The sequence below is a fragment of the Trachemys scripta genome, chromosome 3 (assembly GCF_013100865.1).
Source record: "Trachemys scripta elegans isolate TJP31775 chromosome 3, CAS_Tse_1.0, whole genome shotgun sequence".
Taxonomy (NCBI): domain Eukaryota; kingdom Metazoa; phylum Chordata; order Testudines; family Emydidae; genus Trachemys; species Trachemys scripta.
Genome location: NC_048300.1, coordinates 122,344,177 through 122,360,714, shown reverse-complemented (window position 1 = coordinate 122,360,714; position 16,538 = coordinate 122,344,177). Strand labels below are relative to the sequence as shown.

Below are 16,538 nucleotides of genomic sequence, written 5' to 3'. Positions count from 1 at the left end.
AACAACAGAAGACCACTAACCGCACAGTCAAAATGGAGTTTGCAGTCTGACACAGATACATACAAAGAGCCCCTATTATCAGATGGAATTCATAAGTTGTACATTCAGGTTCCCCACTTCATCACATAAGGATTCTTATTTCTCTTTATTGTTGCAGTCCTTTCTGTTAGTCAAGAAAGTTGCTAGCAGTACAATTCGTTTTTGTCTTGCTTATTTCTGCAATATGTATGGAGGAATTCCATTTGTGATTTCCCCCCCCCCCCCCAAAAAAAAAAAAAATTGGAGTAGTACCTTGGTCAAAGAATTATTTGATTAGAAACTGTTCAGTTTTCATTTTCAAAACAGAACTTCCAAAATCTTCAAAGAATCATTTGTAATGACTGGAGAGATTTTTCATGGTACTTTATGAGGTAACTTGTTAGGATGGGGGGAGTTGAATGTCAAGTAATGAAACTATAGTAACTGTAAGTTTCTTAAAGTATAGGCCTTAGTCTATTTTATTTTTTTGAATTATTTTAGGTAGCATTTAATCTTATATAGGTGTCCAGCAACTGCTCTGTTCTGCCTGGATCTTTTTTTGTTTTGATGTCTTAATAAAAAAAAAAAAGTTTTATGTTACACATTCACTACTGTGTTAGTAATTTCTTTCTTTTGTGTTCTAACTCTTCCCTGATAGTCATGTGGTAGCAAATTAAATTATAGCATCTGTCACTGCTGTGGTTCAAGTCCTACTGCGTGTCATCCATTAACACAATTAATACACCCACATATTTATTTTCACTAATTTATTCATCTGAACAAGCACCTGGTGGTTGAAGCATCACTTTTTGTTATTACTGCTAGATTTAGAAACAGTATAAGTAGATGCATGTTTATGCTTAAACAATAGAAAAGTTGAAAAATTATAGTGGGTTGGACTACAGTGATGCTCTCTTACAGATGACTTCACTAGGAGGTACTTGTTTAGAACCCTAACTTTAGGTTCCAAGTTCTGAAAATCTTGGTCCAAAGTAGCAGTCTTCAGATCAAGCCCAGAAATTCTGGTGGATGTTTTCCATCTTGTTTCCAGATAAAATGTCCTCTTATGTTCAATCATCTTTCATGTAGTGAGCAAGTTTCCATATATCAAGTGAAGAGGGAGAAAGGAAAGATCTTTAAGTCAATTGACAGATCCATCCTATTCTTTTTTCTCATCTATATTGATTAAGGTCATTCCAATAATAACAGCAACAAAATTCAACTTTAATAAGCCAAGCATGATCAAAAGCCTTATCATACCTTTCGTTTTTGTCTCTGGATTATTTGTATAATACTGTCTTTTAAGATGCATATGATTTTAAGCAATAATGCGTTCTTGGTAGTAAGTTTGTGGGGACTAATCCATTTCACCAGTGTGTTTTGGTCTCCTGCGTGCAGCCATGCTAGAATTGTTGTAGTAATAATACTTCACACTGATATAGCATCTCTTATCAAAGAATCTGAAAATGTCTTACAAACAATAATAAGAGAGAGTGTCTCCAATGAGGAAACTGTTGTATGCCTTTTATTTGTTGGCTAACTAAGGTACAGAGCGGTAAAGGGTAACCCTCAAAAATACATTGAGTGGAATATTTGCTTTTAAGCAGTGGTAAATAGAAAACGGGGTGAAAAGATTGAAACTTTTATTTTACATTGTGGGAAATGTGTTGTGTTTGGTAAGGCTAGAACGTAGATATTTCTAAATAGAAATGTTCAGATCAAATGAGGTTTTTTTGTTGACACTTCTGTTGTTCAGGATTTAACAATATTGAATTAGATTTTTCCTGTGATCTGGAAGTTACTGAAGGTGTAGTTCACAGTGATATTGGATGATATATAGCTTTTTGTAGTACATTTCTTCTGTTGGTTTTTGGTTGAGTGTTGCTGTCACTTTTTTTTTCCCCCCTGGAAACCCAGTAAAATACCTTCATGTTTTTTTTTTTTTTTATTTAGTGTGAAGTACTATAGAAAGTGATTGGTTACTACAATGATTTTCTTTGGCCTCTTATTAACACATATTGGATAAACTTTTCAACTCACTTTACACATCCCTTCAGTTTGTCTACCAACATCTGCCCAGAGTTGTCCTTTGGAGCTCTTGGAGCCTTTGGTTGGTGGTTTGGTTTTGGTTGGCTGGTTGGTGTTGGTTGGTTGGTTTTGTTTATTTGTAGGCGTCCCTCAGCATAACCTTAATGACCTTCCCCAAAATCCCGTAGCTGTCTCTTTCGTCTCTACTTATTGCCTCACTAGATGTCTTTATTGTTTTTAAGACTCTTCCCTGTCCTATACATCTGACAGGCTTAAAATATATAATGGAGATATCCCATCTCCTAGAACTGGAAGGGACCTTGAAAGGTCATCGAGTCCAGCCCCCTGCCTTCACTAGCAGGACCAAGTACTGATTTTGCCCCAGATCCCTAAGTGGCCCCCTCAAGGATTGAACTCACAACCCTGGGTTTAGCAGGCCAATGCTCAAACCACTGAGCTATCCCTCCCCCCTCTTATCACATTAATTTCTTTCCAACAGGTACTCTTTTATAGTCAGGAATATTCATTTGAAGGATTAAATCTTCTACAAGTCTTGACAGATATCTGTCTTTTGTGGGATTCCTAGGATGTGAGATATTCCATGTTCTTTCCTTACATTACCTCTACTCACCTAAAAATTCATTCAACTACTCACCAATGGAAAATGGGAAACTATCTGGTGAGCAGGAGAGCTTAAATCATCAGTTTCTTCAGAAGCTGGCTGCTTTTTAAAATTAAGTTTCCAGCCTTTACAATTCCAAAGAGAACCTTCTAAATGTAAATGAGTACAGGGTTGCTCTTCCTCTGTCTTCAGATAGACAGCTCTCTGCCATCGTTCCCAAGCCTCTGTTGCTGTTCTGAAGCAGCAGCCAAATTAAGAAGAGTTTATGAAGTTGCTATACAGAACCTTATGGACAACTGTGAAACTGACAAAAATTGTCTCACTCCACAGTTTTTATGAAAGTTATGAACAGCAGTGTAGGCAATCATAGGGGAGGAGGATCCAAAAAAAAAAGAAACTTGGGGAGAGAAATAGTGGTGGAGACTCCTTAACTTAACCAGAAGACGGTTTTGAGATGTGGTTGATCACATCTTCTTTCTTCATACAGCCTTAGATCAGGGTATTTGTCCTGGACTTCACTCGTGGGGAGCATGTCATTTTTTTCATATTGACCTCTTGCTATAGTTGGGATATTTGAAAAAAGTTTCAAGCCCTGTTTTGCCTGGATCTCTAGTCTTGCATCAAAGGTGTTCTCTTTGAGGGTTTTGGTATTTAAAGTCTTAGTCTCCTTGGACCAGGAATTTAACTTGTGTTCAACATTTCTCTTAAGCCCAATGTTGAGAACTTTGGCTGTGACAATGCCATCTATTTTTTCATGATTTTGCTCACAAACTACCATCAGATTAGGCCAGTTGTTGATATAGTGCTCAAAACAGTCCACTACTGAGTTCCATTGCATGTCTTGTGGGAGAGTTAGCTTGGTTCCTCCCACTTTTTTCAGAGCAGCTGCTGCAAAGTGTTTTTTTATGGAAGTATTTTGCAATTTAAAAAACATTAGCCTTTATTTCTGGAACACTGAAGTCTTTGACTAGGAGGTGCATCAAATGAGCACTGCAACCATATGTTACTAGCTTGGGACTCTATTCACTCTTCTAAATTTCTTCTCATTTTGGATACATTTGCAGCATTGTCTGTGACCAAGCTGTGTACTAGACATTTGAATTCTTTTCACAGTTTATTATCGTTTTACTGCTATTTCTTGTCAGTATTCTGCTGTGTGCATTTCCTGATGTATCAATTGTTTCCGTAAGGAAGACATTACCTTCTTCTGTTGTCACACAAGCACATACAACAAGATCATTAGGGACATTGCTCCATCCATCAAGACTCAGGTTAATAATTTCACCCTCTAGACCTTTCGCACACTGCTCAGTTTCTCTTTCATACACTTTATTCAGCAATTTGCCTGCGACATCTGCTCTGTTGGGTGGTCTGTATCCTGGTCTTAATGACTGAACCATGTTAATGAAGTTTGGGTTCTCAATCATATGGAAAGGAGAGTTTGTTGCATAAACAAACCAGGCAATTTTTTCATCAATTACCTCTTTTTGTAATCTGCTGATTCTTATCACAAACTTATCTATGGTTTCAGAGTAGCAGCCGTGTTAGTCTGTATCTGCAAAGAGAACAGGAGTACTTGTGGCACCTTAGAGACTAACACATTTATTTGAGCATAAGCTTTCGTAGGCTACAGCGAACTTCTTTGGATGCATAGAATGGATTAGTCTCTAAGGTGTCACAAGTACTCCTGTTCTTTTATCTGTGGTTGTTTCTGGATGATGGAGACTTTTTTTTTCTTTTTGCTACAGGTGATATACTGTGGCTATGTGACATACATGATGTGACTGAAACACTATCATTGACAGCTAACTCTGAAACTATAGAAAATGATGGTGATCTTAAAGGTGGATAGTCTTCAGAATCCTGTATGTTGAGGATGGATTCTCCTAAACAAAATAAGTCAATGCAGTTATTTAATTATTATTACCATATTGCTCATTTAGTATTACTCATTGCATTCACTGAAAACTCAGTACTACTTTAAAGGAGAAACTGTAAAAGGAAGATCTGCCTATTTCAGCTATTTATTTTTTATCACAACTGTTACTCTATGGTACTATCATTTTAGATGCAACTATATTTTTTGCACAAACATGAGAATTCAAGAATAGTCCAGAAGGAAGACAGGCAGTCCTCAAGAAAGAAGTACGAAATAAAAAAGTTTACCAACCTGAAGATCCTGCATGTTCCTTCCATCATCTTCAGTGCAGCTTCCTCCTGAGAAGGAACACTTCTCATGATGCTGTTTCATTTGGGCAACCAGACCTTGCATTCCTTTGTTGCACTGTTTGCATTTTGCACGCATGCCTGTCTTACCCACAGGTAGAGGAACTTCATTAAAATATTCCCAAACTGGGTCTCTTTTATGCCATTATAGGTTTTCCCTTCTAGTGAGGGGATGGTAGGGTAGATCTCAAATCAATGAAGGCTACACCCAGAAAGACCTCAAGACATCTGGAATATGCTGCTCAGTTTCACTTTTGTTTCTACTGCCTGTCCCTCCCTTCTCACATTTATTTCCAGACTTCTTCTCCTTGTCCAGATCTATTCCACCCTCAACAATCTTCTATTCATTGAACTTTTTGAAACTTTGTATGTTTAGAGAAAGGTAGGGGATTGACTCTGTGTACACAAATTTGCAGAGGGACAATAGGGCTGAGATTTGTTATTTCTCACCTCTATATTATATTTATTTAAAAACATTTTTTGCTGTTAACAAGCATGTTATCTCTGGAGACACCCATGCACAGTTTGAGAACTGCATAACTAAGCATCTCTGATGGTATCTTCTAGACTGAGCACTGAGTCCCATTGGGTAGATAGAAAGATTAACCTAAATAATGTATATAGATGCCTGTGGAACCCCATGAGATTGGGTTCCTAATCCATGAACTATTGGAACTCATTTACAAAACTTTTCTTAAACATTACATGAATATATTCTCATACTATAGAATTAGAATTTATAATCCCTATTCCATGATGAGATATTTTTGATTTATAATGTATCTTAATTAAAACTATCTTTAGATAGAATTTTTTTTTATAAAATGCTTTTTGAGGGAAAAACCTATTTAAATAAAATCCGATTTTTTTTTTTTTTAAATCATTGATTTTTATCCACCCTGCTTCAGTCTAGACTGGTAGGGGAGGTGTAGATATAGGAAAGCAGAACTAAGAATGGGGAATTTTTATGTTTTTATAAATTGTATCATACATACTATAAAGAAAAATGAAACTTTCTAATTAAAAAATGTCTTTGTAACTGAACTTTAATGACCTTATTTGCAGATCTATTTTTATCTCACTTTGTCTTGGCATATATGTTGTATTCCAGTGTGTATAATATATATGGCCCCTATAACAGTGTCAGAAACATTTATTTGACTCCTGACTCCTGAACTTGTGCACATGGACCCCAAGATTGTCTTATTCTATTATTTAGGGAGGATCCTCTATCAGAGGCTGCCATAAGACAGTGTTACCTTCTGGAGATAATTTTTTTCCTATATACATTCTACCTGCTGCACAAGCACAAACATAGGCTGTTGTTTGCTATTGTATATTCAATGGCAAAATAAAAATCCCATATTAAACCAGAGTTAAAGTTGCGTGGTGGTATGTTGTTCCTTTGCAGAATGTTGAGTTGAGCAAAACTCAAATGTCTGAAAACCAGGAAATGCACAGCTAATGTTGGCTATGCAACCTTAACTCTGCCTTCTGTCAGCAGTGCCCCAATAAGCCATTTTAACACGCATACTTTTACTATGCCAGCCCCACAATTGCTGAAATGTAGAATCAGAAGTGTAGGACTGGAAGGGACCTCAAGAAGTCAAGACCAGCTGTCTGTGCTGCGGCAGGCCCAAGTAAACCTAGACCATCCCTGACAGGTATTGTCCAACCTGTTCTTCAAAACCTCGACAGTGGGGATTTCACAAACCCCCTTGGAAGCTTATTCCAGAGCTTAACTGCCCTTATAGTTATAAAGTTTTTCCTGATATCTAACCAAATCTACCTTGCTGCAGATTAGCCCATTACTACTTACCTTACCTTCAGTGGACATGGAGAACAATTAATCTGTCTTATTTATAACAGCCCTTAATATATATGAAGACTGTTATCAGGTCAACCCTCAGTCTTCTTGTCTCAAGACTAAATGTCTGTTTTTTTTGTTTTTTTTTTTAACTTTTTCTCGTAGGCCAGGTTTTCTAAACCTTTTATCACTTTTGTTTCTTTCTTCTGGACTCTCTCCAGGTTATCCACATCTTTCCTAAGGTTTGGCACCCAGAATTGGATGCAGTACTCCAGTTGAGGTCTCACCAGTGCCAAGTAGAACAAGACCGTTACTTTTCCTATGTTACATACGGCACATCTGTCAATACACCCCAGAATGATATTAGCCTTTTTTGCAACTGCACTGTATTGTTAACTAATACTACATTTGTGAGCAACGCTAACCCCCATGTCCTTTTCAGCAGCACTACTGCCTAGCCATTTATTCCCCATTATTTCCTTAGAATAATAAAATTGTTTCATGATCACTTTAATCCAAGCTGCCTTTCACCTTCAGATTCACTTTCAATACCTCTTTGTTGTTCCAAATCAAGTCTAAAATGGTTGTTCTCCGGGTTACTACTTCCACTTTCTGAAACAAAAAATTGCTCCCCATACATGGTATCAAGGTGGCTGGAGTGGCTCGGGAGCACAAGTACCAACTTTACAGTGATTGTGAAGCAGGGCATAAACCCCAAACTGTTCGTGAGTTCTATACTTAGATTTCAACAACCAAGTATAAAGTGTGGATTCTGCAACCACTATAACAGCCTTAACATGGTGTCACAGACAGTCCCCTGGGCTACTCTGGTCAGTCTTGCCACCCAGTCAGGCTGGACTTTGTGATATATGTCCCTTCACCAAAAATCACAATATTCAGGTTACTCCCAGTCCCAAAGGACCAGTCACTTACTCCAGTTCAATTGCACCTTAGCTCCTATACTAAAGACAACAGTTGTAGTCAATCCTATAATAAATTAACTAAAGATTTACGAACTAAGAAAAAGAAACAAGTTGTTTACAAGGTTAAAGCAAGTAACATAAACAAATGAATTACTGTCTTAGGTTTCAAAACGTAATAGAGGCTGCTGTAATATGCATGCTCCGTGTGTTCTCTAGCGCTAACCCAGACCAAGCACTGGGGATCCCTTGCTTATGTGTAGAAATCTTCCCCTCCCCAAAGTCCAAGCATTATAGAGATCCAGTTTCTTCCTGTCCTGGATTTTTATTGCCTTTCCCCAGAGTTCAGAGTGATGGAACGAGTCCACATGCACATCTCCTATTCCTGGGTGTTGGGGGGAGCAATTAACAAAGTCTTTGTTTTTTGATGTTTCACAATGGCTCATTTGGTTTCAAAGGCTGCCTTGGTGGGCAACACCTTCTGTAGGAAGCCAGCATTTTACATTTGATGACCTGTTTGACTTACACAAGTACAGAGGTTTATAATGCAAACACTCAATATAATGTTTTACATGGGGGTACAGATGTTCTAAATGAGATTACTTACATGCAGCATCCTGTAAGCATTTCATAACGTCTAAACACTTAAACATATTCTTATAAACTTAACATCTGTTCTAACAATGCTAACATGCAGGTGAGCTAGACTGGTTTCCAGCAGTGTTGGCCAGTGTTCAGTTGAGGCCTCAGTTGATCTGCCACCTTGTCTGCCAGCGTCACAACATTCTCTTGTACAAGCTTTTTATCTCCTTTTACAACTCATTCACTCTCTCCCACAGGATTCCATCTAACTCTAGTAAAGGATTAAAAAAAAGGTTGCTCATGCCACCTTTCCTCTATCCTCTCTGAGAAATGCCTCTATGTATATAGCACTTAGTCGCATTGGCCCGTGGCGCTCTAAGATGTGGTTTTTAAAGTGTATGTGTGTGATATTCTTTCTGGGGAGTTAGTGAGTGTACACCACAATCTGTAACCTTCTGAATCTTATTGTGCCAACTGTGGTATTGGCAGAGTAAAGGTATGTGTGTTAGTGGGGTGTATTCAGGCATTCCTGAAAGAGAGCAGCGTTAAAGTTGCATGAACAAAACAAAACATAACAAAATTCATGTTAATAGCACCTCTCCCTGATGCAGCCCTGAGAACCTGCATGGTGCTTATTAGGCTGCTATGTAGCCGCGCAGCTTAGAGGGAACTTAGATACCAACCTAATTTCGTAGTGTAGACCAAGCCAGACCCCCAAAAGATTGAGTGAGTGCCATGTGCTACCTTGGGTAAAACTTAACAAATTGAGACCATCACGTCAATAGTTTGATCTCTAGGTCTGCGCAAAAACAAACAAAACCCTAAAAACTTGTTAAAAATGGCTGTTTTTTTCAGGGCTTATATCTCTGGAAACTCTGGCTCACAGGACTCAAATTTTGGGTCACTAAACCTATGCTCCACCCTCCAGAGGCACACCACATGACTAAGAAATCAGACTAAGCATGTCCATTTTAGGGGACTTAAAAACATTGACCTTTTAAAATGTTGTGACCATACCCTAACTGCAGTGGCACTTTCGTGCCACTGTAATCACCCATAATGTGCTAGACACTTCGCAGCAAAGAAGGGTATGATAGTTGCTTCAAAGAACTTACAATCTAAATTTTACAAGTGAGGGTGATACAGAGTAGGGGGTAAAGGGCCAATGAGAATAAGAGTTGGAAGTGTTAAGATCACATGGTTTGTCAGTCTAGGCAAGTGTGTGTCTTGGTGGTTCTGTGTTTGTGTTTGCTGTATATAAAAATTAAAGATATAAGGTGACTAAAATTGATCTATTTGCAGTGTGGAAGTTGTGGAATTGAGTTCTCAAGGGGGATTTAAATGAGGAGAGTTTGTTATGGCTTGGTGGACTATTGTAATCCTAATAGTAAAGAGCCACATGCACACATACTATGGCACAGTTCTGTAAGTGGAAACCCTTTTGCAGAGAACCATGCGATATACACTGTAAAAAGCAACAGAGGGTCCTGTATCTGAAGTCTTGAATCTGAAGAAGTGAGGTTCTTACCCACGAAAGCTTATGCTCCCAATACTTCTGTTAGCCTTAAAGGTGCCACAGACCCTCTGTTGCTTTTTACAGATTCAGACTAACACGGCTACCCCTCTGATACGCGATATACACTGTAATACCTAGGTACCAGGATACCAGATGGAGTTTTTTGGGGGGAGTAGAGAATGCTGAATAGGACTTTAAATTCTGTTAATTTCAATTTAAATATTTTGACTTAAGTTTGTGCGTTTGTTTTCAAAAACAAACTTTTTGTTCATCTTCACTGTTTAGCTCATATGAATTCTGATACCTGGACACTATGTAAATCTTATTGCTGATCCCCCTCACACATCTTAAATCCATGTGACTGTTCAAGTTAAGAGCAAGGCTGAGTAGAGCCACATGATTTCATCATGTTTTCCTACTAGGCTGAGCATTATTAAAAGCTACACCCTGTTGTGTTTAGGACAGTACTGATGGAAGGAATTAGCAAAACAAGAGCTTCCTACAGCAAGCCAGTCCTGTAATCTGCACTTACTGTTAATTACCCTAAATGTAGAGGATAATTCAATTTTAGTTTACCTTTTTGTCACGTAATGAGTACAGTGCAAATGTTCACTTTCTTTTCATATTTCACTTAAGAGGTAGAAATACAAATATTATAAATAGCATCCTTTTTTAAAAATGTAGTTCTTTTTTAATTATCAATACTGTTGAAATTAAATTTTTAAAGATTTGTTTTTGGATTAAGATTTGAAATTTTGGTGGATTTCTCACTTTGTAATGTTTAGATCTTGGCAAATAGGCATTTTTTAATAAGCCCATATAATTTTTGAGCATAGTATGTAGAATGTTCTTAAATATAGATTTTTTTTTTTTTACCAGTGAAATCTATCCATCAGAATATTTGTGTTGCCTGACTGATACTATATTACTTCTCTTATATCTTTTCATTTGATCCTACCCAAGGAATCAGTGTTTCTAGTTTGATCTTGGATACGTAGATGCCCATCTTTTACAATGCTCTTCCCTCTAAATCTGCCATCAGAATCAGATCTTAAAAATGCTCATCATTATTTAAATTAGCTATAATCTATGTTGAGTGTTCAGCATATACCAATGATGTGAAGAAATTCTTCTGGTGGTAAGGACTGAATAACATTTTAGTTAATCTATGGGCTGAGGTGAGAGGGTATAAAACTGGAGTCATGTATTATCGGTACACTGTATAACTGCAATTGACATGAAAGGAAGTTTTTATGCAAGGGTGTAGTTTGTCCTTTAATAATTAACTTAAGGCACCCTACTCCTGCAAGGAGCTCCCCATGGACAGATCCTTGCACTTGTGAAGTTCCTTGAAGGATCAAGGCCTAACATCTTAGTAACTCTGATATTCAGAGTCACTAAGTTGAAAAAATGGACAACAAAGATACCACATCAGTATTATTGCCCGTTATTTCTTTCCCTCCATATCCTTCAGTTTCTCTTTCTGCATTTTCCCCTTTCTCTGTCTCCATTTTGGTCTCTGAGTTTCTCTTGTCTTTCCTCTCTCCTTCCCACCCCCTCACCCCCACTTTGGCACTCTGACCCTCATATACATCAATCAGCTTAGGTTCTTTTACCTTTCCTGTTATGATGGCGTTGGAGCTAGTGTTCTCTGTCTACAAGAAAGCAGAAATGCTTTAAATGTGGAAGACTACAGAGTGAAGTTGACTAGCATTCTAGTCAGTTTCTCTGATCACCTCTTCCATGTTTAAAGTACTTTACAGAGAGACAGATACTGTTTCTATTAAGCTCTTTAAACTGGGAGGTTACTGGAAAAAAAACAACTGACATGTTTAGGACTGTTCACCAACTTCATCTTATAGCAGGGGTGGGCAAACTTTTTGGCCTGAGGGCCACATTGGGGTTGCAAAATTGGATGGAGGGCCAGGTAGGGAAGGCTGTGCCTCCCCAAACAGCCTGACCCCCACCTCCATCCGCCCCCTCCCACTTCCCACCCCCTGACTGCCCCCCTCAGAGCCGCAACCCATCCAACCCCCCCTGCTCCTTGTCCCCTAACTGCACCATCCCAGAACCCCCTTCCCCAACCGCCCCCTGGGACCCAACCCCCTATTACTCCCCCTGCTCCCAGTCCCCTGACTGCCCCGACCCCATCCATACCCCTGCCCCCTGACAGGCCCCCTGGGACCCCACGCCTGTCCAACCCCCCTGTTCCCCGTCTCCTGACAGCCGCCCTCCCCAGAACCTCTGCCCCATTCAACTGCCCCCTGCTCCCTGTCCCCTGATTGCCCCCCGGGGCCCCCTGTCTCTTATACAACCCCCAGCCCACTTACCACTTACCATGCTGAGCAGAGCAGCATGTCTGGCTGCTGCGCTGGCTGGAGCCAGACACGCTGCTGCTCTGCTTGGCAGGAGCGCGCAGCTCCACCATCCAGAGCGCTGCCTACACGGTGGCGTGGCTCTGCGGGGGAAGGGGAGACAGCGGGGGAGGGGCCAGGGGCTAGCCTCCCTGGCTGGGAGCTCAGGGGCTGGGCAGGACGGTCCCGCGGGCCGTAGTTTGCCCACCTCTGTCTTATAGCCTCGCCACTAAAGCATGCGAGCAGGCTGCTTGGAGACTTTTCAGAGAGTTCAGTGATGGCTAAGGGGGCGGCGGGGAGGGGGACAGGACGGGAAGACAGACTCTTTTATGTAAGTTGTATTTTCCTTCTCCACAAAGCTGCCAGCTTTTCTTTCTCCAGATTTAAATTGGTTTTCTTTCCTCTGTGCTGTGAACTGGATAGTTAAGGGGCTTTTTAAGTGTTGGGGATTGATTAGTATTTTCATGGAACATACAAAATGTACCTGAAATGCTGATGGCTAAAACAATACCATTTACAAATTTATCTGATCTAATTAAGATCGAGCTAATCTATAGCTATATAATGCTATTGTTGATATGTTTTATAGTTTTGGGGGGTTTTCTTTCTTGTACAATATATTCTTTTCTTTTCTTTTTTTAAACCTAGCGGTATTTTCTTGTTGGGAGTAATCATGCAGAGACCAAGTATCGTGTTTTGAAAATTGATCGCACTGAACCGACGGATTTAGTTATAATTGATGATAAGGTAAGTTCAGAACAGCTGAAAAACATACTCATGAGTATTTCACGATGCTCTGAATTTCACATGTATATGATTTGTTTTCTACATAAACAGCAGATAGCCAAACTTTTATCTTAGTACAAATGTGTCATCCTACTACATCATTCTTCCATGACACTCAGTTTCTGTTAGCTGTGCAGTTTCTGCTAACTGTGATCTCCTAATGTCAAGTAATAGATGTGAGTTTTGTCTTATATTCTGCTATGTCATTCGGAAATTCAAAATGAACTTGCTTAACTGCTGCTTAGCTAAATGCTAGGAGTTGGTTTGAAATCATTTACACGTCTGAAGCAAGACGAGCAACAGACAACAAAGCTTGGTAATGTACAGAATAGAGTAAGACATGGTCCCTGCCCCCAAGGATTTTATGGTGTAATGTCCCAGCTCGTCAAAGACTTACACACCTACTTAACTTCATAAACATGTGTGATTACTTCCTTACTTTTACTTCAGTGGGAATACTGATGTGTATAAAGTTATGGATATGCATATTTTTTTTGAAGGATCAGGTCATGAGGCTTCAATCCTGCAAAGAGAACTGCCTGCACTGGGTACTGTACCATTCCTCTCGGTGGAATTCTGTATGGACATAAGTAGGGCCCTACTGAATTCACAGTCCATTTTGGTCAATTTCACGGTCATCAGATTTTAAAAATCGTAAATGTCATGATTTCAGATATTTACATCTGAAATTTCACAGTGTTGTAATTGTAGGAATCCTGACCCAAAAAGGAGTTTTGGGGTGGGGGGGAACCACAAGTTTATTGTAGTGTGGGGTTGCCGTACTGCTACCTCTACTTCTGTGCTCGGCTGATGGCGGCACCGCTTTCAAAGTTGAGCGACCTGAGGGCGGTGGCTACTGGCCGGGAGCCCAGCTCTGAAGGCGGAGCCACCATCAGCAACAGCAGCAAAGAAATAAGGATGGCATGGTATGGTATTTCCACCCTTACTTCTGCATTGCTGCCTTCAGAGCTGGGCGCTTGGTCCGCAGCTGCTACTCTCCAGCTGCCCAGCTCTGAAGGCAGCATTGCAGAAGTAAGAGTGACATGGTATGGTATTGCCACCCTTACTTCTGTGCTGCTTCTGGTGGGGCGCTCCCTTCAGAGCTGGCCAACAGTCGTCACTCTCCGTCCGCCAGCTCTGAAGGCAGTGCGGAAGTAAGGGTGGCAATACCATGACCCCCCCCTTAAAATAACCTTGTGACCCCCCTCCCCCAGCAACTCCCTTTTGGGTCAGGACCCCCAGTTTGAGAAATGCTGATCTCCCCCTTAAAATTTGTATAGTTTAGGATAAAAGAACACAAGACGAGATTTCGTGGGGGGGAGACCAGATTTCACGGTCTGTGATGCATTTTTCATGGCTGTGAATTTGGTAGGGCCCTAGACATAAATGTCCACATAGACCCTAGTTCTACAAAATAATTTGTCTAAGAAGACAATTACAGAATGCAGTTAAAGTACAGAAAACACAAGGTGACCACATGATGGGATGTATGGCAGGGCAGAAGGATTTTTCCCCTTTCCAATGAAAAAAAGTCCTAGCACTTCAATAAATGGAGATTAATGCAGATAGGTTCTGTTAGAAATGAGGAGACAAATTAGGATAAGAAAAGTATTAAATTATCAGATACAATTATTTAATTTATTTGAATAATATAAAAACAATGTTTAACTTAATAACAAATACACTTTTTATTAATTAATAAATAATTTAAAACAATCACTGTGGTGGACTAGGTGCTGGCTATCTTATAGACTGCTTGATCTTGGACTCAAGCTTGACAGTGGAGATCAGTTCCCAAAATACAATTTTGCTTTGTAATCTTGATCACATACGTTATGAAATGGAGAGTCAATAAACAATGGAAGCCATGATATTCTCTTTAGTCACTTTTCAGAACAGAACTGTGCAATTAAATAAACTCCACTATTCTGTGATGTAAAGTAGCACTGATAACCAAAAGAATAAGTTCAATATGCATTTATATTTTCAGCATGTGTACACACAACAAGAGGTGAGGGAACTTCTTGGCCGCCTAGATCTGGGAAATAGAACAAAGATTGGACAGAAGGGCTCCTCTGGGTTATCTCGAGCTGTCTCTGCTTTCGGTGTCGTAGGTAATCCCCTTGTTATTTCTTTGATTGTATATTTTTTAAGAAAATATAACTTGGAGTACAAGTGGTAATTGCAGCACTTTTCACCAGTCAGAATATTATCCACTCTACACAGAGATCGTGTAGTAAAGTAACGAATATTAACAAAGTTCACTTTTTTGTACTTTTTATGATGACTTTATAGGTGTTGCTTATATCACACTTACACAGGCATGAGCAATCAGTGGGAGAGCTGGATTTAAATGTCAAGTCCATGTGTCATTTGATCTCAACAGCATCCCAACCAGGAATGAATCAGCATTTCAGCAGCACTGGAATTTGGTCCTTACTTTAGTCTGCCAGAACCTGAATCTTTTAGATTTCATGATATGCTGCTAGTCTTATCTCTCCTCTCTGCAGTGTTCACTCTTAGTAAGAGGAATGAGAGCAGAATCATAGAATCGTAGGACTGGGAGGGACCTCAAGAGGTCACCTAGTCCAGTCCCCTGCACTCATGTCAGGACTCAAGTATTATTTAGACCATCCCTGACAGGTGTTTGTCTAACCTGCTCTTAAAAATCTCCGATTATGGAGATTCTACAATGTCCAAAAGCAAATTATTCCAGTGCTTAACTACCCTGACAGTTGGGAAGCTTTTCCTAATATACAACCTAAACCTTGCCGCAATTTAAGCCCATTGCTTCTTGACCTACCCTAGAATATTTGTGGGGGTCAACACACACGTGGACAAAAGTGATCCAGTGGATATGGTGTACTTGGACTTTCAGAAAGCCTTTGATAAGGCCCTCACCAAAGGCTCTTAAACCAAGTAAGCAGTCATGGGATAAGAAGGAAGGCCCTCTTATGGATCAGTACTGGTTAAAAGACAGGAAACAGAGGGTAGGAATAAATGGTCAGTTTTCAGAATGGAGAGAGGAAAATAGCAGTGTCCCCCATGGAGCTGTACTGGGACCAGTACAATGTTGTTCAACATATTCATAAATGATCTGGAAAAAGGGGTAAACAATGAAGTGGCAAAGTTTGCAGATGATACAAAATTACTCAAGATAGTTAAGTATAAAGCAGACTGAGAAGAGTTTAAAAGGGATCTCGCAAAACTGGCTGACTGGGCAACAAAATGGCAGATGAAATTCAGTGTTGATAAATGCAAAGTAATGTACATTGGAAAACATAATCTCAACTATACATACAAAGTGATGGGGTCTAAATTAGCTGTTATCACTCAAGAAAGAGAATTTGGAGTCATGGTGGATAGTTCTCTCGAAACATTCACTCAATGTGCAGCAGAAGCCAAAAAAGCTAAGAGGATGTTAGGAACCATTAGGAAAGAGGTTAGACAGTAAATATCCATAATGCCTCTATATAAATCCATGGTACTCCCCCAACTTGAATACTGTGTGCAGCTCTACTCACCCCATCTCAAAAAAGGTATATTTTAAAAGTGGAAAAGGTTCAGAGAAAGGCAACAAAAATGATTAAGGGTATGGAACAGCTTCTGTATGAGGAGAGATTAAAAAGACTAGGACTTTTCAGCTTGGAAAAGAGACGACTAAAGAGAAATATAGAGG

The 16,538-nt window shown here is 39.6% G+C and overlaps 1 protein-coding gene across 1 annotated transcript in view; it reads left to right on the top strand.

The window, feature by feature from the left end:
• Nucleotides 1-16,538, top strand: part of FIG4 (FIG4 phosphoinositide 5-phosphatase) — a 164,447-nt gene that overhangs the window by 18,131 nt on the left and 129,778 nt on the right. Inside the window, exons 2-3 of the mRNA XM_034765895.1 lie at nt 12,722-12,820; nt 14,850-14,973. Of these exons, the coding sequence (XP_034621786.1) occupies nt 12,722-12,820; nt 14,850-14,973 (223 nt within the window). The remainder of the gene's footprint in view (nt 1-12,721; nt 12,821-14,849; nt 14,974-16,538) is intronic.